The 23,030-nt window shown below is 40.5% G+C and overlaps 1 protein-coding gene across 5 annotated transcripts; it reads left to right on the top strand.

Annotated features, from left to right (window-relative positions):
* Positions 1-880: 880 nt before the first annotated feature.
* On the top strand, positions 881-22,425 carry LOC309707447 (ras-related protein Rap-1A-like). 5 transcript variants are annotated; one of them, XR_014276983.1, is made up of 8 exons: positions 881-1,007; positions 8,189-8,277; positions 10,316-10,384; positions 10,696-10,752; positions 11,891-12,031; positions 16,176-16,319; positions 16,647-16,811; positions 16,842-19,228. XR_014276983.1 is itself a non-coding variant. In XM_082534782.1 (8 exons), the coding sequence occupies exons 2-7, from the start codon at positions 8,221-8,223 to the stop codon at positions 16,734-16,736; spliced, it is 558 nt and encodes a 185-aa protein (XP_082390908.1). In that variant the 5' UTR covers positions 882-1,007; positions 8,189-8,220; the 3' UTR covers positions 16,737-16,777; positions 21,403-22,425. The 5 variants fall into 5 exon arrangements, 4 of the variants coding, with proteins under 4 accessions (XP_082390908.1, XP_082390909.1, XP_082390910.1 ...); XM_082534782.1 differs by lacking the exon at positions 16,842-19,228 and adding an exon at positions 21,403-22,425 and having other exon boundaries at positions 882-1,007; positions 16,647-16,777; XM_082534783.1 differs by lacking the exon at positions 16,842-19,228 and adding an exon at positions 21,403-22,425 and having other exon boundaries at positions 907-1,007; positions 8,184-8,277; positions 16,647-16,777.
* Positions 22,426-23,030: the final 605 nt, after the last annotated feature.

Here is a 23,030-nt window from a genome sequence, read left to right on the forward strand (position 1 = left end):
ATGTGCGTGTCACGCACCAGTTATCTCTTCTAGAGCCAGTGCTTCAAATTTACAGGTGGACACCGGATGAGAAACTGGACATTAAAGGGGACAATTATGCAGCTCGCACGGCAAGTGGGCTGTTTGATTTTTAGAACCGTACTCGTGGCAAAGTTTCAGACTTTACTTCTGAAGCTGATAAAATCCCAGAACAATAAATAAAGATAGGGAAAGCAACAGCAGCTTCCCCTAAAAATATTTAATTATAAATGGTCAGGAAATTGTGTAAAATACCCATCATAAGCAACCTTCCCAACCATAATGTTTAGTTTTGGGAAGCCAAAACACATTTTTAACACAGTGACACACAAAGCATGCTTAATCAGTCCCAAAACTTGTTGGTGATTAGTTTACTGTTAATTTGTTGTGTCAGCTGTCAGCTCTACTTTGGCTCAATCATTAAAGGGAGTAGGTCATTTTTATATTAACTGCTTTCAAGGACCTTTTCCCCCTATAAAGTCATCAATAATCATTAAAGTCTTATAATTGATGGCTGGTAAAGTTTTAAGAATCAGCTTTGACTGCTTTTCAATTAAAATAAATTTTAAGTGTCTTCGTGGGGCTCTTGAGACTTGATTTAGACTTTATCTCACACAATTTATAATCTTAGTGAAAAGAAATTATTTTGTACACAAACTTTGTTTTTTATGTTTTGTTTTTTTACATTTGTTTGCATTTTTCACATAACTCACAACCAGAAAGTGCTTGACTTTGAGCACTGCTTAATTGTACAACAAAGGTTATTTGCTATAAAACAGTTATAATGCATGAATCCAGGTTACGTGAGTGTGTTAGTACTTAGCGTTACTGTGCAGTCCGTTATCATGCAAATGACGCGGGGCGCGCGGCCGATGTGTCATGCCCTTTTAAGAAAAATGAGAATCAGCGGGGAGTGACGTCTGCTGCGCGCACGGGCCCGAGGCAAACTGACACTTGCGGAGCGGCGAGGAGACAGCGAGCAAGATACGGTAAGTGCAGAAAGCCAAACTTTACTACGTGCTGAATGCGGTCGAATAATAAGTCATTTGCACGGGACTACGTAGCGCCGACGCTTGCGTGGCCATTAGCGAATTCATCATCACACGCCGTGTGTGTCTGTGTGTGTATGCGTGTGTGTTTTTTCGCCGAATAAAGGAGAGGAATTGCCCGCAAGTACATACCGGAGTGTGCACTCCCATTTTAGTCAAGGCCAGACGGAAGGGCAGGTAACGTTAGCTGTGGCTTTCCCGAGAAAATACACTGCAGTGTGGCTTGATTTAGTGCTTGCCACGTCTGGTTTGGTCGGGAATAGTAAGGTAGGGTTGTTTGAGGCGGGCTTCTGACAGGGTGGTTGTGTTTTGATAGTGCGCAGAGGTCGGGAATGTGTCGGCTAGTTAGCTCGCTTGCTAACGAGCCGCGGCTAGCGGTTTGTGAAGTGTCGGCGGCCCGCAGCAGGCAGTTAAAGCTAGCTAGTTAGCGGCATTTTGCTAACAAGCTTGATAACGGGACTTAGGCTAGTTGCTGGTTTGAAACTAGACTGCTTGCGGACACATGCCGGCCTCACTCGCGTGGATTATAGATTATGCCATTTTAAGGGTTTATCTGTAAGCGGGCTTATGATTTGACCAGAATTTGATTAATGTTGCTGGAGCTCATGTTGTAATAATCACACATCGACAGTGTTGTGCTGTGTGGTTTAGTCCGAGCCACAGATTGCAGGGACTTGGCATGACCTGAAGTGATAAGCATATGCCGCTGCCTTAAGCAAATTAGGTAGATTCACAGTGAGATAACCAAAGAGCTCAAATTACTTTCTCTTGTCTGACTCCAAGCTTCGTGACAGCCTATCGCATATTATTTCTGCTTCAGGGGGAGAGATGTGAAGCAGGAAAGGTGTGTGCCCCATCCTTGAAACTGTAAACACACAGCAGGTCACTTTCCCAGTTAATCGGCCCTTTTTACAAAGAGGCTCACTGCCTCAAGGGTACTTTATTTCACTTTTTCTTTGTTGAAATTACACACTTCCCCGAACCTGACTTTAAAGATGCCATCTATGCCAATAACCCCTACCCTCCCTCTTAGTAAGCAAGCCAGCCTGCTGTCAGGATTCTTGAACAGGAACAGAGACTGGAAGAGGTTATTTTAGTAGGTAGCTACTCCTTTTCCATCCTATCAGCATGAAGCCTTTTTGCGCTTAGGAAAGAGGATGTGGTTACAGGTCAGGGCCCCAGTAACACAGATGCATTCAGCTGACAAGGCTTGTCAGTTACGGGTCTTTGTCATAATTAAGTCACAGAGTTTGTGTGCCTGGCTGCAGTTTAGCTCTGACTCATGGGGGCATTTAAGGTTGTAGGAGATAAGAAAAAAAAGAGAGTTGTATAACTTGATTATTGGATTATTGGGTTATTTTATGTTAGTTCATGTTTTTGTAAGAGAAGAGTGATCGGCGAGTGCAGCTAAAAACTCTTTGACACCTGTCTTTATTTCTTGAATGAAGTTAGTTTAATTGATAACACAAAACAATTTCTTCAAAAAGTATTTTACTCTAGTTACCTGTGAAAACATGGAATTCCCCTTTATTGTAACTCTGGTGGTAAGCGTTTATTTTACAAGCTTGTAAATTCCTAATTTCCTAGCGAGGTTTGTAATTTGGTAGTAATTGCAGGAAATTACAGACAAGTTTAAGTTGATACACTTCAAATTAATTAGTTACAATTAATTGCCAAGCTACTTATACAGCAGGACTTGAAAATCTGTTACAGGTGAAATTTCATGTAAAGACAAACTTAGACCCAACTAAACTAAGATCAAAGGAATGTTTGTAGATATTTTTTGTCAGCAGCCTCTAAAGTTAGTACTTTTTTTTTTTTTTTTCTTCTTCTTTTTTCTTTCTTATGTGTAGTGAACTGCGGTTTTTAGTCGAGGTAACATAGGAGCAAGCACTTTTGAACACATAAAAACACCTATTAGCAGAAACTGTTGGAGCAACTGTTATCTCACCCTAAACCACAAGTAGGTTTTTTTTTTTTTTTGACAGCGTAGCTCATCAACATGTAGTTTGTCAAGCAAGCGAAAACCCACAAGAGTTGGTATTGTGCTGCTAGCGTAACCAGCGGATGTGTGCATGTTCACCATCCGCACTGGGTGGAGGATACGGAGGGCAGCTGTCAGTCATCCCATCCTGCTGAGTCAGTTTGTGTGACAGCTTCGTTGCTGTTGGATTAATCTCAGTAGACCAGGAAATTGTGGATCCTGGGAGGTTGTACTTTAGCTGAACAGCCTCCTGTTCACTAAATTAAGTTTTGCAGTTTATCCAGACTTGCATTCGTTGCATGCTCTTGCTACCGGCGCCACCTAATCCAATTCCCAGCCTTAGATGGATACATACCTTTGGCTGTAGAGGGTGAGTGATGCAGTGATGTCATAGAGGAGCATGTTTTCTGTGGCATGTGGCCTTCTCCCGCTCCTTATTTGCTGGGGTTACTACGAAAGCAGATTAACAGCAGTGGTGTGTTTGTTTTCTTGGGAATGACAGTGTGTAGTTGAGGGCAGTGGAAAGAGACTGGTTTGGTTTTAAAAGCTGATGTCCTTAAATGGCCCTATGTGTATTTTTGCGGGTATTGTGACTGTGTTTGCAGGCTTGTGCTGTGTGTAGTTTCCCTGATATCATGCAGGCAAGGTGTCAGAACGAGAGTATTCTTTTCACTCACTTTAGTACCTTTTTGCAGAACAGGCTGCAGGTAGCTGCAAGTTCAAGGAAAACTCAAAAAGAAACAAAAATTGTGTTGCTGGCAAATTAAACATGAAGCAGAGTCTCTTTGAGCTGTAATCAATATGTTCATTTGGGGTGTGAAAGATGGCACCAAGTCCAGTGATTCTAGCATCAATTAAGACACTCTGAGCTAAGAAATTTGGTCTGTTTCTCAATACTTTATTAGTAGCAGTATTTACTTCTTTTTTTTTTTTTTTTTTTTAGTGGTTTTTTGCTCTTCATTTGTATTTGAGCTTCCGTGTTAGTTCACCAGCACTTTGACTCATTGTTTTCATACATAGACTGCCATATGAAAATTTGGGAAAGCAATCAGATTTGAGATTTAAGACCTTTTTATATTTATTTTGGCACAAGTGCAACAAAAGGACAACTACTGATGGTGCACGTGCATAAGTAGCAACACAACTGTAAAATTATTAAATAAATAAAAAATGCGGCACATACATTACTTTACACTAAGATTATTGATATGTTATTGACAGGCTGTGTTCATCAATGTCACGGGTAAAAGCTGTGTTTCAGCTTGTTTGTTTGTGCATGCATGGATGGTTGTGAAGCTCCTGCCTGAAGGTAGGAACTGAAACAAAAAAATATATCAGTGCTGCCAACAGTGCTAATTGGTGAGAAAGTGCCGGCTGGGTGACTGTCACCTATGTTTAGCAGCTGCAGTAGTTTGTCTGGTACTGTTTTCACTGTGAGAATCTCTGTGCGCGAGTCATAATGCTAAAGAAATGTGCTCCCAGTGACAGGTCATGTAGGGGGAACTACCACCAAAACGGTTTTAGGTTCTTTGCCTGGTGTTCAGGACAGGATTTGTCAGTGTGACAGTATCACAACTGTACAAGAAATAGCCACAAAACTTTACAGGTGTGTACACGGTTTTCCCCTGGCTAGAAAAATGAGGTGTCTTTTATTTGTGGCCATTATTTCAAGATAGAGTAAATTGAAATGTTGAAAAATAATTTTATCAGTATGGCATTGAATAATGGAGAAAACCTTTTGATGGGACACTGCAATATTGTATACGAGGGGGAAATCCCTGGTCTGACTAAGATCAAAATGAAGGTTAGGTTTGACGGTTATGGTTTGACCTATATAATATTTAGTAAGAGAGGCCCATGAGGTTGCATTTCATTCTCAGCTGCATGCCTCTGTTCTGTATTATTTTTATTAATTTGAAATTATGTAAAATAATTTTTTTAGAAGTTGGGTGTGGTCTCAGTACTTATTGGCAGTTCAGTTACTTTTATTTCCAGCACATGATGGCCTGTGACTTTTTTTTTCTTTTTAAATATATATTTGTTTATATGCTGTGGTAAGCACCCATAATTGCAATAAGGGAAACCATACCCTGTCAGATTTGCTTACAGTTAGGTAGGTGATTACAAAACTCCTTTAAATGTCAGTAACTTTAAACTTAACTTCTTTCCAGTATCAGAGAGACTGTGAAAAACCCTGAAACACGGATTGTAGGGCTTAATTTCCATTTTGTTCTGAAAATAGCATCACATTTGTGTGAAAAAGGGGATATGAGATCGGAACTAATGCTAAACTAGTCCAGTAAATGAAAAGATTATTTTTAACTTGCTGAACAGCAAACTCTTAGAGGAAACAAAATTTTGGCGACATCTCCATCTCTTGTGAAATGAGGAATCTCTCTGCTAACGTCAGAAGTAATTCTTACAGTGCTGAAAACTCCAGATGTACATGACAGATTTGGATTCTTTTTTTTGTGCTTTTACTTTCTAATTTGACTTTTGTCTCAACCAGCAGTCCTTGTTCTGCTGTGCATCCTTGGAGTTCTTGGTGTAGTGGCTCTTGGTCGTGTTGTCCCCCTTCTTGTTAGGGGTCCCTCCAGCTTACAGCACCTCTAAAGAGCAGAAAAAGGACTGCTGTCACCAGCTGCAATTCATAAAGGCAGAGTTGGAGTTTTTTGGAGTTTCTGATTGTGGAAAGAGCTTCTCTTTGGAAAGGCAGATGAATGATATTGAACATCAACCTGTTTACCGAGCCAGGGATTAGTGAGACTTGAGACAAGAAGGGCCAAGGATGGCTAGTTACTAGTAACTGATCCTTCGAAATAAGTCTGGACTGGCTCTTATTCTGGTTTATCTTTTTTTTTTTTTTTTTTTTTTTTTTTTTTTTTGAGGGTGATCCACACAGACCTTGTTTTGTTGTCATATTCGGCTTTGCACACTTCTTTTTTTTTTTTTTTTTTTTTTTTTTTTTTGTACAGTAGTTAATCTGCCTGGTAGTTTGTGGTGCTTTCTTTCCTATTGTCATCTTAATTTTTGTTGGCAGACAGTTTGTAGGTGCATTCCTCCTAACATTTTCGTATCCTACCCGGTGCTGATAATAACATGTTAAATATCCTTGCTAGGCAGCCTGTCCAAATAAAGAAAACTGTCTTTTTAAACCTTTCTACACCTTTTTAAAAACATGTAGTTACTTTATTTGTTGACACATGCGAGGAATGGACCCTTAGAAACAATTGCTTCATATGCACAGGCTGCAAACTGAGGTTTGAAATGGTAAAGATGGGAGCTGGAATTTGACTGCACTTTTTTGGAGGAACACTCATCCTCCATAATGACCTTTGAAGCTGGCACATAATAATCTGACTGCCTCTGTCACAGAGCGAGCCCCTGACGTCATCCGTCTTAGCAAGGGTCAGTCCACAGCATTCACAGTGGAATTGTGATGTGCACATAGCTGACAAGTGAAGTGTAGCCTAAATCTTAGTGTGACATTGTCTGTACCACATTGTATATGTGACACACTGCATGCACTTGACTTTGTGCTTGAATGTTTACATGAGCGTACAGGGGCGCACGTTTGGATAGCACTCGTGCATCCCTGTTCTTTTTCTTCACCGCCCATTGGCTCCTCTCCCTTAATCATGCAAGGAGAACTTCTCTTTGAGTGCAGAGGATTAGAGAATATGAATTATGCACACTCTGGCCTTCATGTCCCACATGGTCCCTGCTTGTGATTGAAGCTGGAGGTCCTTCGTCCTTTGACCACTCCCCCTGAGAGTTTGTTTAGCGTGTGCTATTTAAAAAAAGCAGTGCAGAAGAGGATCATCTGCTTCCAGAGTAGCTGATGATTGGGCTTTTGATGTTTGCAAAAGAGTTGATGATTAATCGAGGCTATATAGTTGTCCTTGGGACCTAATTTCAGCATGCGCTACTATCTGATTTTTATTTATTTTTTTCGTTACAGCCTTGATGTCAACAAGCGGCACTTTTTAGCCCTTGATCCAAAAGCGCTTGGTTCATTAAAACATAAGCTGGCAGTCAGCTGCCGTGTCTTTGAAGAAAACCGATATTAAAATGTTTTAGTGTTCTCTAAATACATCCCTACCACATTTTGTGGTTGTATCAGTAATTTAGAATATTGTTTATATTTCAAGTTGAATGTCTTTTTTTGACTGCAGCTTTGACAATTACTGGAAAATCTCCTCCTATTTAAAATATTGTTTTTTCTAAACCAGCTTTGTTAATGGGGGTTTAATTTCCTCAACTATAATAGACATGTTTGTGTATAAAATGTTGAGAAGTAACAAAGATTTCAGCCAAATAAGGTACCAGACTGATTGCTTTTAAAGTACACAGTTTATTCTTATTGCTGTGCGTAGACACTCATCACAGGCCTGTTCTGAGCCAGGAAAAACCCTGAGACACTGCTTGATATGAAGTTAGATCAGTAGATAAGGAATCAGAAATCCCCGCATTGCTTAGCTACATCTAAACCCCTTCTGAGTCTGTAGCCCAGCTTGTAGTGACCCAGTTGGCTACCCAATCTGACTTTACGCCACAGTGTGTGCCAGTGATTCGTAACCTCCTTGTTTCTTAAAGGGATATTTTTACTTCACAATTTCCTTCCATCACATTTTCCACTTCCCTCAGCTGTTTTCTGTCATAAGCGAAGGAGACCGCCACCATATTGCTGTTTTATAAAACCAAAAATTGACTCAGTGACTAACAAATCTGTAAGCAGGGTGTGTTTTGTGTGTGAAAGCCAAATGATTGTGTCATTACGAGGAATATCTGCCAGATCAATGTATCATCTCCTCTCTCCTTCAGTTCCCCCCTACACATACACATCACAGCTGGTTTTTGTTAGAGAGGGGGTCACATACTCTTCACCTCCTCCACCCTGAAGCAGCTCCACTTATGGGTGTTCCCTCCATTGTTGTCCTGCTTCTCCTCTATATCCTCCAGGAATGACTAGAATCCTTTCTTTCTGGAGTGGGAAAAACTCAAAGACCAGACAGGAAAAAAATCCCTTTGATTTGCCTGAAAAGAGATTTCTTTTTTGCTTTTTCCCCACTGTTTTTTCACACCTTTGCTCATTTTGTTTGTCCAATTTTTATTTTTCCCTGTTTGTCCAGTGCAGACTGTTGGGCTGTCCAGTGAAGCAATCCCGCCATGCGTGAATACAAGCTAGTGGTGTTAGGCTCTGGAGGTGTGGGCAAGTCTGCTTTGGTGAGTATGGCCTTCCAATCCTCTTCCTGCATCTGCTGCCTCTATTACTCCTGCCATGTGTTCCCTAAAGACTTTGTAGATAATTGTCAATAAAACAGCAAGAGGCTTTGCTAGCTTTTGAAGGGAAGCATGCGGTGAAACATTTTTAATTATGGAGGTTTATAGAGCACAGATGAAACTGTCTTTTGACTGTTTAAATTTTTTCCTAAAGGATTTATTGAGAACATGCTTGTTTGCTGACAAGGGTTTAATCTATCTCCAAGGCCTGTGTTATCGAAACTAGCTGCCTGTATACATATAATGCATATAATGGTTTTATTGTTAGGGTTTTTGAAATGTTCAAAGAGTGCCAGTCCTAAGCTCATCTGTGTTTACATGTATAGACATCGTAATCTGTTTTTTTTTTACTTTTCTTAAGGTTGATAGAGAACAGAACCAGAGCAGTGATGTATTTTATTGTCAGGAGACCTCAGATGCCTGTGAAATGTGTCGTATGCTTTGCTCAGCTAATTTCAACCAGGTGTCAGATTAATCCCTCAAACAGGCAGGATTAAGATGTTATCAGGTGAACTTGGTCTACCCCACTAATGTAAATCTGCCGCTCAGCACAGCACTTTTAACACAATCCAAAATTGGACATTGCTGTTTATTTGGAGAGTGACACATTTATCATAATTTAGGCTCTATGTACCATATGAGATTTGAAATAAAGCAACTGATATGCTGATTGAAGATCAGAAACATTGGCATTATAACCATTTTTATGCACAGGCCTAACATGTACTTGGAAAAACTAATATAATTATATATAAAAAGTTCATTTTTTTAATACTGCCCAAGTCTGGAAGCCATGCACATCACCACAGATGGCTTTCCTTCTTTGTGATGCTTTGCCAGGCCTTTGGTGCAGCTGACTGTAGTTGCTTGTTTGTGGGGCTTTCTGCCTTTAGTTTTGTCTTCATGTAAATTCCTTTCTTGATTGAGATCAGCTGATTACCTTGACCATTGGAGAATATTTCTGTGTTTTTGTTTTGTTTTTTTCAACCTCCAAAACTTCTGGGTTGGTTTTGCAGTGTGGTTAAGATTTCTGGCCATCTGTACTCTGAAACACTGGCCTGTCAATGATCTGAGCTGACAGTATATTCCTATATGCTTCAGAGTTAGCTGCCTCTGTCTTTTGTCATATCACTGGTAAATGGTGAGTGCTATTGGAAGCTACACATCCTAATGTAGTCCTATTGACATCAGCATGTTTTTACAGATGGAGATGTGTGCCTCATTCCAAGCCTTCTCCATATTTATTTCTTCACATTATTCTCTTACTGAGTGATTAATTTCATTGGTCTAAAAAATGCTGTTTCCACACTGAACTGGCACCTCTGCATTTCTAGGTCTAATCTGGCCTAAACTACTGGATACTATATTCAACATTTTTGAGGCTAAATTGTTTTTACCTTGTTTGCCCTCTGTTTGCTGTCTTGAAGTCTTCTCATTGTGGTAGACTTGGATAATAGACATCTAGAAGAGTTTTAGTACATCCAGCCAAGTGAAGAAAAGGATTGTTTACCATGAAAAGGATCCTGTCTTCCACTATTGTTTTATGTGAATGTGCAGGCCGTTTTTTGTTTTTTACATTCAAGTAGCAAAGTGTTGATTTGGCCACTCTATTTTATTTTTTTTGCGCCACTCAATTTTTCTTGCACTGAAAGCTCTTAACTCTCTGCATCTTCTGGGTTCACAGCAATGATTAAACAAGTACAAATCCTAAACTGGGGATCAGCCCTTGTATTTTCTACATTTTACTATTCTAACTGAATATTTTTTGATAAATAAAAAAGTTCAAACAAATGCAGATTTAGAAGTGTGCCAGTAGAATAATTATGTTGTGCTTTTGGTCACAGCTGGGCTTCATGAACATCCTCATTCCTGTCTAGTTGTGATGATCGTAGGTGGACAAAGTGTTAGATGATATGGCACTTTGGCTGCATGCGCTACTCCAGCAGTTTGATGTTGGCTTTCTGTGTGTCTCCCCTTACAGACAGTTCAGTTTGTACAAGGAATCTTTGTGGAAAAATATGACCCTACAATAGAAGACTCATACAGAAAGGTGAGTGTCCCGTGAGAGGCAGAGTGCTGGCTTGAAATGAGCTGATTGTTACCAGCTGCTCCTCAGGTTCACATATTATTGTGCTCGGAAATTTTCTCATTCAACTGCTTCTACTCTGTTACCCTCTCATTCCTAGTTTTCATTCTTTATATTTTCCTGTGACTTCATACTACTGGTGTGGTTGCTTTCATGTTTCCCCTCAGTGTTAGCTGTCTCTTTCAGTCTTCAGTGTATGACCTATGAATATAACCTATGAATTTTGTTTGCTCAGTGACCTGAAATTAAAGATGCTCTTACATGTTTTCTTACAGCAAGTGGAGGTAGATGGACAGCAATGTATGCTTGAAATTCTTGACACAGCCGGCACAGTAAGTAAACTCACTGCCACTGAAATCTTCAAATGCTCAGCTTTGCTGGGCATATGCACTCCTGAATATATATTTTAGTAAATCTAGAGGCGTTTCAGATCGGACAATGCGTTAGGTAGTGTTTGGTAATTTGGCCTCTAGGGAAAACAGCCTTATTTATTTAAAGCTAAATTGTAGTCAGAAAGCAGTCGATTCTCTCTGCACACACTGTTTACCTGCATTCGACCGTGACCTGCTCAGATGCTATTAGTCAACGCTACTCGGGCTCGATCAGGGAGAAAAGAAACAGACTCCTGGCACCAGAAATCTTTTTCCTCGCCTGCAGTTTTTACATATTCATAAATGATATTTGATACAAGATGTGACGGTCTCCCACACTGTGAAACATTAAAACAAGTTGTATTTCACAGATACATTGGGCAATGAGATCTTTAGTAGCTGAAATGACATCCAGTTATGAGCTGACACTGTGATGCCTTTTTATGGTGTATCTATGATTGTTTTAGAATATTTTGTACACCAATCTAACATTAGTCTTATTCTGCCCCCCCACTGGTGTCCTCGTGCAAGAACATTTCTGAAACATTTGTCTGTGTGGGAACTGGCGACTGAGAAACACATCATCTCTTATCCTAGAGATGTGCAGAAACTGTTTTAAGTGTGCGTTTGTCGGTAACAGACCACGTTGCATTGCACTGTGTGTGTGTCTTTGCTGAAAAACCTGACAGACATCCAAGAATTGTAATCCTGCACAATACTGTTTCTTTATCCACTGGGATTTCAACCAATCCACTGTGATTATTCAGTTGATAATAAAATGGTGTTCAGTTTCATCGACGTACACTGGCCTGAAATTGCTTATTTTCTTTTTTTTTTCTGTTTCAATTCTGACAAATGGACCAGTCAAAACAAAAGGGACAATCTAGAGCCAACACATCTATGCTTGACAAATGATTTAATGATTATTTAGACTTAACCATCCAGCAAAGTTTGTAATCTTGTCACAGATATGCAATGTAATCGTCAAACTGGTGCAGCGAATAAAAGAGTAAAAAAAGAAAAAACAATAAGTAAAAGTTGGAAGCTTTAGGACAGCGCTCATAGTCTCTCCATCTTTTTTTTTTCCCCCCTTGTGTAGGAACAGTTCACAGCTATGAGGGACTTGTACATGAAGAATGGCCAAGGCTTTGCCCTGGTATACTCCATCACAGCACAGTCCACCTTCAACGACCTCCAAGACCTGAGAGAACAGATTCTACGAGTAAAGGACACAGAGGATGTAAGTATACTGGCATAAGCGTACAAGCGTTTTATAATTTTATCAGTTTGTGGCTAAAATTTTCTTTAATCACGTAGGCTGTGGAAAGCAGAGTAGTGGCAACGAGTACAGTTAGACCTAAACGCCCTGTGTCCGTGGGCTCAGCCGCCTACATTTTTCAGGGGCCTGATCAGACTGTTGCTATAGATACCATTCAACACTATAATCACTCTGTGTTATGCAATTAATTGCAGATTTGTATTATCTGAACATAACACAATCAGTGTCACGGTGTTATGTTTATAGAGTATAAACAGTGGCAAACTTGTGTACTCTGCATAACTGAGCACTGATTAATATTAACGTTGTGTGGGTATGTCCCTGCGGTTTCATCAGTGTTTGTTGCAGACACCGAGCACTCGTGCTCACGGGGATTTTTCTGTATACTGTGTGGTTTTCTCCATCAGGCCTACCTCACATCGACGCTGCAAATAAGAGCATGTGTCATCTCCTTATTTTCCAAGCTTGTTGTTTGTCACCAGCACATTTCCAGTTTTCTATATATCTGCTAAATTGTGGGACTGCTGGAGCGAGTAAGCCCTCTATCCCCTCTCTGGTCGAGTCGATAGTGCGTCAGCAGGATCTAAGATGCCCTTTTTTGGTGATCTCTTGAGGGAATGAATGTTACCATAACCCACCCTCTTGGTTTTGCTTCCTTACGTCTCTCTGTTCCCCGTCAGCCATCTGCAAAGCCTCTCTCTAGCCTGGAGCAGAATTACCTCTCTTTTCTCTTTTTCTTGCTCCCCTTACTCTATATTTGTGCAATTATTGTGCTGCTTTTATTTGAACTGGCCTTTTCAGCTTCTGTTGCATTCTTCCCCCCCTCTGTTTGATGGCCAACCTTGTGGTGTTGATGTGGTCTGGCACTCTATGTGGGTGATTGGACTGTCAGGCATGAAGTGCAAGGAGAGCCTCAGCTCATCAAAAACTGGGTTGTGAGACTGTGGTTCTTCATTAGGCTCTCCATGGTTTGGGAGCTGAGGTTAGCCTCAGGCTAACAGATGGATTGCAGGACCAGTGGCTTCTCGACACGCAAGGAAAGAGTTGTTTCTTTTCTTCTGGAAATCTGTTCCCTTTGAAAACATCTTTTAGTTTAAACAGTTCAGCTTATCTGGCTATTATGGCCACTCTGCCAGCTATCAGTCCACTGGTCATTTGTGCCCTTACCTTTGATAGCCATGATATCTGTTTATCCTTTTTTGCCCCTTGCAAGAATGCATGACCAAAGGAAATGCTGGGCATGTTTTCCCTTTTTCTTCCAAGAAGGCAGATTTCTTAGTTTGAGAAATCTTTCAAGTGACTGCAGAGCTAAAGCAGAAACCGTTGATGCTGCTACAGCTGTTCTTATTCTCAGCTCTGACATGCACCATTTACTGCAAAGCGGGTATAATGTACAGATGCACCTAATATCACCAGGCTCAATTAAAAGGGCTTTTAATGGTTGTACATTCATTGAACACAGTAGGGTCAAATTCCATCTCTTTAGAAGAGCCATTAGTGGCAAAAATAAAGTAAGTGAGCAGACACTAGTGAATTAAAAGCTCACTTCCTTCATTTCCTTTCACACTTCTTATGTAAGAGAGGTCTTATGACTTTTCCGGGCCACCTCAGTCTCTGCCCGTGTGACTAGGATGGTAGTAATGCCTGACTCCAATGCTTGTGACTCACTGCTCCATTTTAAAGAACTAACTCCATTCATTTTTGTCGTTCTGTACCCGCCTGTTCACTGTTACCCACAATCCAATCTTCGGCGTGCCATTGTGGGCGGGATACGACCTGTCTGTAGCATGTTAATAAAGTCTGAACAGATTCTGTGGGTTGTGTGGATTCTTCAAGTAGGCTAATGCTGCCTTGTGTTCTGCTGACGCTGAACATTTTTTTTCCTTTTTCCCTGCATACCTCCATCCTTTCAGCCATCTCACCATTCTTTTTATCCCAGCTTGACTCAAGAGTTTATGTTAGGAGGGCATACCACTGGTTCTCCCGGGACCTGTGGGAGAAGTGTCATTCAGCAGTTCAGCTTGAGGATTTGTTTAGATATCAAACATCAACCACCAACTTCTGTGGGGTTAATCTAAACATCTCAGTTTCCTGTCGTCTGCCCCATAGAAAGGGCACAAAATACTCACCCTATATCTTACTTTGTCTCAAGAAGCCTGACGGTAGTGCTCCAACAGCAACCTCTGAAAAGAAGACTTACTGGGGGGGAAAGAGTATGGACAAGTGAGCACATGTCAGGATACTGGTATTTTTCTTAAAAATATGTAGCTTTTCCACATCCACAAGACATGTCTGGGGGGCATTTGTAGGTCCTCAGAAGAGAGTGAAGGCAGGATTTCCCATGCATAAATTTATTTGGCGCCACAAATAGACTTTCCTGGCTGATATATTATTGGCGCCTCTTTTGTTGCATGCAGAATTTTTCCATCAGTTGATTCCTAAGCTGTATCACAAACGCAGATATCCCGTGAACGAACCCTGTGACAACATCTTAAAGTCTTCCTCACATCTGAGACGTTTTCTAACATCATACAGTTTTACAGTGATTAGTTTATTAAGCCAAGTTTCAATGTGGAAATGCAGCCCAGGCTGAATGAACACATCCACACACAGACCTCTCTGTGTCATATAATTCCAGAGAGCAGCTGGAGCATGGAATCCAGCTGAAACATTTGAAAATATTCAGGAAGGAAAGCGATGTTATCCCGGTTGGGCGGGGCTGTCATAACTTCCTCCGGGCCAGCATTCTCCCTAGATAGCCGGGCAGGAAACAGCAGGCAGGATGAGACTCATCCCGACACCCTGACTGCCCAGCTCTGCCTACTTTGACAGTTGAGGCTGAAGTTTTGCCCAGAATACTGTCCTCCTCAGGCTTTCTTTTTTTTTTTTTTTTTCTGTTTTCTTTTCTTTTTGAGGGGACCTTTGGTTATTAAAACATTTGAGAGAACAAAAGAAGCAGCATTGCTGGTTTTAGGAGGTTCCAAAACTGGCTGCACTTAATCTCAGTGACTGTCCCCTCAGCTTTGCTTTTAATTTATTTCCCTTTTAAAGAAACAAAAGTTAAAAATAAACCACCTTCCTCGTCAGTTCCTATTGATTCTTTAATCTCTCTGGACACAGTTGTGTAACCTAAATGATTTTCTTTACTTTCCCACCGGGAAGGAGATCGTTTTTTTATTGATCATCTTTGTGACCCTCCAATTCAGGCCTCAGAGAAAAGCACACTCATTGACTGTTAATACTCATCTCTTCAGTCTTTTACTTGGGTTGTACATTTGTTTGCAGATATTGCTTTTTCACTACCTTTCACTCCAAGAGATTTAACCCCTTTGTTTATATGTGTGTGTGTGGCTGGTGTGTTCAATAAAAAAGCCTGGGCCTTTATACTGTTAACCGTTCCCTGAGGTAGAGTTAAAGGGTGACAAATGGATTAAAACAATCTTGATAATGTTTGTTTTCTAACATTCCCAGCTGCACCTCCCAAAGAAGGGTCCTTTTCTCCCTGCAAGATGGCATTTAAAGGTTTATGGTTAAGTTTACAAAAAGTAAAGTTTTTGTATTAAAATTTTGTATTTAAAGTCTAAAAGAAAAGTTACTGAAGCCTTTTAATGCAAACGTGTTTATAGGAAACACGTTTGCTTTTCTCCTATATCTAATTTCCTCTCTGTAGGGGAAAAATGGCAAAAAGGTATGAACGAAGAAGTTATACAAAGTCAAAAGTAAAAGGAAGGTTCTTCTCCTTCATGAGGAGACTTTGATTCATGGCTCATTATGTACGGTCTTGTGATTCAAGCTGTATACGTGTATCCTGTATACTTCTAATTTATCTGTGTTGGATGTGAACCTGGACTACAGCCTCAGCTGTGAATAATACAAATTGTAGGATTTATATTAAATCCTAAAACAGCCTGCTGACATACAGAGTGGAGTCTAGGTTGTAAGGACAAATGGATTTAGAGGAATCTGAACAGTTTTTCTGAATAAAATGTTAAGTTTTACATTAAAATAAATTTTAAAAATGCATGAACAAGGAATATGTGACCAGACAATGGGGGATAAATCATGTGGGCACAAACAGAACCTGCTTGCTCTTACCTGTCCTCAGGTGCCGATGATCCTTGTAGGGAACAAGTGCGACCTGGAGGATGAGCGTGTGGTGGGGAAGGAGCAGGGCCAGAACCTGGCCAGACAGTGGAACCACTGTGCCTTTTTAGAGTCCTCTGCTAAGTCAAAGATCAACGTCCTTGATGTGAGTACAAACGTCCCCTCCAAAAATGCAACTCTATATATTTTCAGTTTGTTTTCCATCTCAGTCACAGATGGATGTGTGTACTGCAATCATCAGTAGAATTGTATTTATTTAAGACACATAATTAAGGTTTCTCTGACATGTAGGTAATAATGAGCTTAGATGGATTATACTTCATTCTCTGGGCTACATCCTGTTAAACCTTCTGTCTGCAAACTGTCACACAAATCCATTTAGTGACGAGGCTATGTGTGGGTACTTAAAGGTATAAGGTTTAGAGCTTTATTAACATTTATTTTATCTGTGTTGTCTCTCTCTCTCTCTTAGATCTTCTATGACTTGGTCAGACAGATAAATAGGAAAACGCCAGTGGAAAAGAAGAAGGCAAAAAAGAAATCCAACTGTGTCCTGCTTTAAAGACCTTTCTCCCTTCAGCCCCTGCAGCAGCTCTGAGCCAGGTGTGTGTGTGTGTGTGTGTGTGTGTGTGTGTGTGTGTGTGTGTGTGTGTGTTTGTGTCTACAGTTTCAAAACACATTAGTCTTAAATACCCATGCAGCCGGCATCTTCACAACTTCATGATTCATAGACAAGCTGTCAGATTAATTGTTATGTAATGGCTTTGATCTTCCTGCTGTCTCCGATGGTACTGCATACATCAGTTGTCGTTTTAGTCATGTGGGTTTGTTTGCGTGCGGTTAAGTCGAAACAACTTTAACTTTATAGTCTAAATAAACTGTTCACAGTGGTTATTGTACCTGTATAAACTCAAAACATGCAGTTTAGAGATGGAGCCCCCCCTCCAAGTAGCTGGAGGTATAACTGAGGGTTTAAGTAGAGACAATAGATTACACAATTATAGTGTGTGTATTAGCAAGCAACATGAGGTAATGCCTGACCTGGCTCCCTGTGATTCATTTAACTGGTTACAAGAGAGGTTCTTGGTTTAAAACGGTCTGAAGAGGAACTTTTCAACCTAACAGCAGATACACAACACTGATCTGTCGTTAGCTCTCTTACAGTCTACAAACAACTTCACTCGTCATTCAGTGAATATTATTTCATTGATACTGATGACGCATAGGCCCCGTGAATGTCTAGAAATGAAAGCATCCGTGAATTACCCTTCAGACCTGTGAAATGCTTTTTAAATCTTCATTCCTGTAATATGAATGAGTCAGTCTGCGATAACTGGAGATAAATTTCAGACCTCAGCAAGCTGCAGCAGCTCGTTACGTCTGGGAAATCCTGATCTGTCAGCATGTTGTTTCCCAGACGAAGAGCTGCTTCTTTTGAAATCTTTTTCACAGGATTTAAAAAAAACAAAACAACCCATGTTGAGTGGTGTTACGACCCGTCTAGGGCCAGGCAATAACATGAGTGAGGCACCTGCCCCCCAATGACCCAAGCAGCCACAGGAAACAAATCCGTTCTTTATAATGTGATTTATTTATAAAGTGGTAAAGACGGACAACAAAACGGGAGTGTCAACACTTCAGGGTGAGCCGAGGCCAAAATAATAAACAAAAACAAATCAACACAAATCCTGCACCCCTGACCTTACCAAAACAAAGTCAAAAATAAAGACTGAGTCTGACCTCCTTAACTGGAGAAAACTGGTGATCAAAAGAAACGGCAGCTCAACCCTACCCACTCCACTTCCACAACTTTCAAAACAGCACTGCAGCCAGCGGCTGCCACAGGTATACTGCTGGGTCATGAGGAGAAACGCGAGGACCTCTCCCGCCGCGGCACTCCAGCCTCCTTTTAACAGTGGTAATGAGGAAGTCTGAAAACTGTCACGCTAAGTGCTTATTTCTGTGAATCCTTCCAAACAGACAATCTTGTCTGTTAATTTTAGAACGACCGCAGGCAATAATTAAAGTCAATTCGTCAAAGTCTGGACTGCAACATGAGAGCAGATTGGAGCTGCAAAGCATTTTCTGTAAACACTAATGACATGTTTCCTTGTTTCTTCTACAGTTGTATAAATCTTATGAGATTTTAATAGATGGCCAGCACATTGAGTAAGCTGTTAGCTACTTGCTTTTGCTTCATTGTTAATCAGAATCTGCAAAAACTACTAATTAAGTAAAACTGCGGTCAGAGAGCAGCCATCCTTTTTGTCATATTGCAGGCATACATCTTCAGTAACCTAAAATAAGTCAAAATTTTCATTATGTCCCGATGGAACTGTGCCCATTTAACCCACCTCTCACCAGTTTCAAACGTTTCCACTACATATGTAGAACGTTTCCTTCAGGTGAAACTCAATCTATTCAGTTGAGGAAATCTTGTAAGAACTTAGGATGTGCAGCCACCCTCACATGGAGATTACTGAATTGGGCCTCATTGTTTCCAAACTTTGAAGGTAGTGAAGCGTAAACTGTTCAGAATGCTTCAAACAAACTAGTTTGCATGATGTGTCATTTGACCTTCTGTCAAAGGCTAAACCTGTTTGCTGAAGTAGCTGTGTGAAAGGTTGAATCTGGATCAGACGCTGTACAAAGGAGATGTAACTGTTAGCTTTTGTGAATTTGCAAATGATGTAACACTCTGCATGAGCTGTTTGGTCTGTGCCGACAGCACAGGAGCCTATTTTTGAAGCAGTAAATGCCCAAATATTTGCCAGCGTTTGGTTTGGGCTCGGGGACTAAATCTGCTGGTGATCGAAGGGCTGCAGGATGGAACATGAGTGGGTTTTAGGACTAAAGCCTGGGTGTCAGTGAAGCTGATGTGTCCTTGAGCAGGACTCTGACCCTTAACATTTTTTTAGGGATCTGTGCTTTTTTTTTCTAAGTAGACAAATAAGTTCTTCACAGTCGGTCAATACATTTCCCTGTCAGTAATAAAGTGGCATTGCATTTCCGCAATAATAAACAGCTGACTTTAATATAATCTCCAAACATGAACTACTTCTCCCGAGTCTGCTTTAATGTTTCCAGATCAGTAGTTGGCTATGTGTTTTTTTTTTTTTTTTTTTTTTTTTTTTTTAATAAGTATACTGAACCCACAAATAAGGAGTACACATCCATAGAGCCTACAGATAAATAATAAAGGACTGACAAGGCTATGGGATATTTTGCCATAAGGATTGGAGCAAAAAACGAATCTAATTGTGAGCAAGAATAAAAAGCTTAAACAGTTTATTCGCTGTTAATTGGTGAATGATATTGTGAAAACAATCAAATGTCATTAAAAGAGCAAAATGGAGCTCATATGGCCTCTTTGTTGTTTGAAATTAAAAAGGGTGTAGCTGAACAAGCGACAGTTTGCACAACTTTTTTTTTTTTTTTTCTTCCTCCCTCCAGTATTTTGGTTAGAGTGCAGTCGCTTTTAGAAGCTCTTACAATCTGTTAGCTGGTATTTTGAGCTCTGTTGTCAGAACAAAACCCCAGTGTTGCCAGACCTGACAGGTTCACACAGCCAACAGAGAGATCTTACGTCTTCAGTTACTTTTAATTTCCAGGGTGGAGGAATAAAACTTTGATTTTGCAGATAAAACTGGATTAGTGAAACAGACAGTGCCATTGTAGCCAGCCCAGACAGCAGGGTCGCTGAACCACCCACTGCGTTCCTCCTCTGAACCCATCTGTGTTGGTCAGTTAGAGCTCCAGTGTGTGAGAGCGGGGGCCTCTGTTAGCATGCCCCAGGGTGGCGTCAGCACTCCCAGCACCCCCCACCTCCACCCTACCCGACTCTCACGCCGGCCAGCCCAATGAACCAGCACTAACGGGATTTCAACCTCGCTGTTCCACTGCTCACAGCCCACCAGCTCATACGCTGCGAGAGGGAGAGAGGGGATACAGTGCCAGGCACAGACAGGACGCAGAGAGTTAATGGGACATGTCAGTTTGTGGCTTCCAGCATGTTGACCTGATGAGCTCATGAACTTTGAGTCTCTGGTTTTATCTGTCACTGTATTCACTGGGAGAGGGATATATTTAGGGAGCTGTTAGCTTGCATGGCCCTAGATTCCAAACACCTTAATGAAATAAAGCTATCATTAATATTCTTGAAGGAGCTCTACTATGTGTCTGAAGAGGTCTGTTAATGAATACTTCATCAGAAACCGAGCAACAACATATGGAAGTTATGAAAGCTAACTGTAAGACTAATAAGAAAAACAAGATTTGCTGTAGCCAGAATGTGATTATAGCAACATGAGAGTAGACCGCATGAACACTTGAAATAAGAATGGTTACTGCAGGGCATCTGTTATTGCGCTCATTACCAACTTATTGTCACTGCCTCTCTGAAAGGTAGCTTGGCCTGCAAATGAATCACGAGCCTGCTAGTTGCACTTGTAGCATCATGCATATACTCCTATTATGTTATTTGTGTTCTGTTCTCATTTTGGTGTTTGTGAGTTGAACACCAGCGGCTCTCGGTGTTCGCCCAGACAGACGTTCATTTAATTGCAGCAGCTACACTTAAGCACAGGGCGAGCATGAGCTAAGAGCTCAGACTGTTAATGGAAAGATGGCACCTGAGCAGTGTTTAAACATCCCAAGCAGAAACTCGGCAGACCTCATCACATGACTTTTGGCACACGGACTGATTGAAGTTTTGCTCAGCTGAGAGAAGCCACAAAATGCTGATCACTCGGCTTCCTAAAGCCTTTGGCACTGAAAGTGCCTCTGAGGAACATAGTGCAGGAGTACTTCTCTGTGCTCCCTGTTGGACTGCTGGCTTCACTTTCTGCTCTGAGGTGTGATTTTCCCCTGAGGCTTTGTGTTAGACATTTGATCTCTTTTCCAAGGTCTGGTTAAGATGTAAGAAAAGCGCTAAGAAGTTTAAGAATGAAAAACTTTGTATTAAGGGTCCAAAAAGCAGGTTATAAGTTTTTAATTTTATTTTTAAGCCTTAAAATCCCAGGTTTATACACATCATTCTTGTAATCATTAATGCTTTTACTTTAAAGTGGTATAATATATGCTATATGCCCGTGTATTTTTTTTCTAATGAAATTGCAACACTTGCAATGCTGCTCAGCAGCCAGTAGAGGGCACTGCCGCCTTAATTTTCTTTCAGAGGGTGATTTGAGTTGGCTATGGAAGGACTGACAGTGTGTGCTGTCTTGCAGAAATGCTGTAATGAAGAACTGTTGCCCTGATTGGAACGTGCCAGCATTCCAACAGCCCTGACCCTACCCTTCCTCCATCAGCCATAAACGGTGAATCAGCTGACTGAACTGCTCCTATCAAAGATGAGGATGATCTACACCAGAGAGAATGAAAAGAGAAAGACAGTAAGAGAGAGTAGACTCTGGTCTCTCGCCTCCGAGGACCTTCCTCTGTCTCAGTTTGAGTGTGAACGCTGAACGGGAAGCGTCCACCTCTGCACCAACAACAGCACCACAAACTGACGATGTTCTGATTAAAATGCAGCAAAGCCTCTGAAAGTTAAAAAAAAAACAAAAAAAAGTCCACAAGCTGCCTACATGGCCAGCCCCTTATTTTTATTTTTTGACAGCTTAACATAAAGAAATAACAGCATTTAAGAAGGAAAACAAAGTTAGAACTTGGATTCAGTATTTTTCATCTTTTTCAATATTGTATTTGAAAGACATGGAAGTTGACCTCTTTAGTTGTATGATTATAAATATTCTTCAAAAACGAGCATGAATAAAGCATCAGTTATTACGTGTAGATGTTTTCAAGTGAAATCAAAGTGGAAAAGTGAGAATTTTTTTTTTTTTATAGCCATACACCTATTCTCCATGCCTGTCATGTCAGTGATGGTAGATCGAGGTCTATGATATGTATTATTATTTTTTTATTACATTTTTTTCTTTGTTTGCCCTCTTGTTCATGGACTTCTCTTCTGCAGATATCTCTCTCTGATGTGACTTAATTTTATACTCAGTCACCGGGATTTCATAGCTCCCATAATATATTCTAATGCCATTTTTCTTTTTGCATAACAATGCTTCAGAAAAAATGGGTCTTTTATAGAAGAAATATGGGGAAAAATAAGGATTGATTTCTATGTCTCTCGAAGCTGAAATATATTATACTAAACCAACTCTAATAATGCTTCTTGTGTTTTTCTGTCAATAATGTTCCAGCTTTTATGGATTATTAAAGTACATTTTAGTACATTTTCATTATACTGGTCAATGTATTTTTGTGAATTAAACTTTTATTCAAAGTGGATTTGACTTATTTGGGATGAAATATGAGATCACAAGATTTTCTTGTTTTCTGGAATTCCACATTGAACAAAAATAGGAATTGTATGGGAATGTAATGTTGGTGGGAATCAGTTACCCAGTGATTTTGAATGGAGAAACTGTTCAGTGCACTGTTATTCCACATGCTTTGCTGTACTCTCGATGGCCATTAGGTGTCAGTATATGAACAAGAATAACACATGGACACGCTACCTCCTAGAAGCTCTCACAGTAAACCAATGCAAAGCCAGCAGTTCATTTTTAACGTATAATGCTGCTTTTAATCGGATAATGAAACTGCACACAGTGCATCTTCAACATCCTGCTTCACACCAAACACTGTGAGCATTTTTCACACCTTGTACTCTGAGCCTGCTTTTTAATCCCACTTTCTCACCTGAAAGACGGGATTTTCTGTAATCTCTTCTCTCTGATTTCCAGAGCAAAGGAAAGAGCAGAGATATAAATACAACAAACGATGAAAGGTTAAATCGTGCATTGCGTGGAGGTGAAGCAGCATACATGTAGGTTTTTCTAAC

The sequence above is a fragment of the Aulonocara stuartgranti genome (assembly GCF_965226115.1).
Source record: "Aulonocara stuartgranti genome assembly, chromosome: 5".
NCBI classification, from domain to species: Eukaryota; Metazoa; Chordata; class Actinopteri; order Cichliformes; family Cichlidae; genus Aulonocara; species Aulonocara stuartgranti.

Bases quoted from the DNA above. Each gene is read 5' to 3' on its own strand.
- LOC309707447 (XM_082534782.1), top strand. From the start codon at position 8,221: ATGCGTGAATACAAGCTAGTGGTGTTAGGCTCTGGAGGTGTGGGCAAG. The intron at 10,385-10,695 runs GTGAGTGTCCCG...GTTTTCTTACAG, and splicing joins TAGAAGACTCATACAGAAAG to CAAGTGGAGGTAGATGGACA. The intron at 16,320-16,646 runs GTGAGTACAAAC...TCTCTCTCTTAG, and splicing joins CAAAGATCAACGTCCTTGAT to ATCTTCTATGACTTGGTCAG.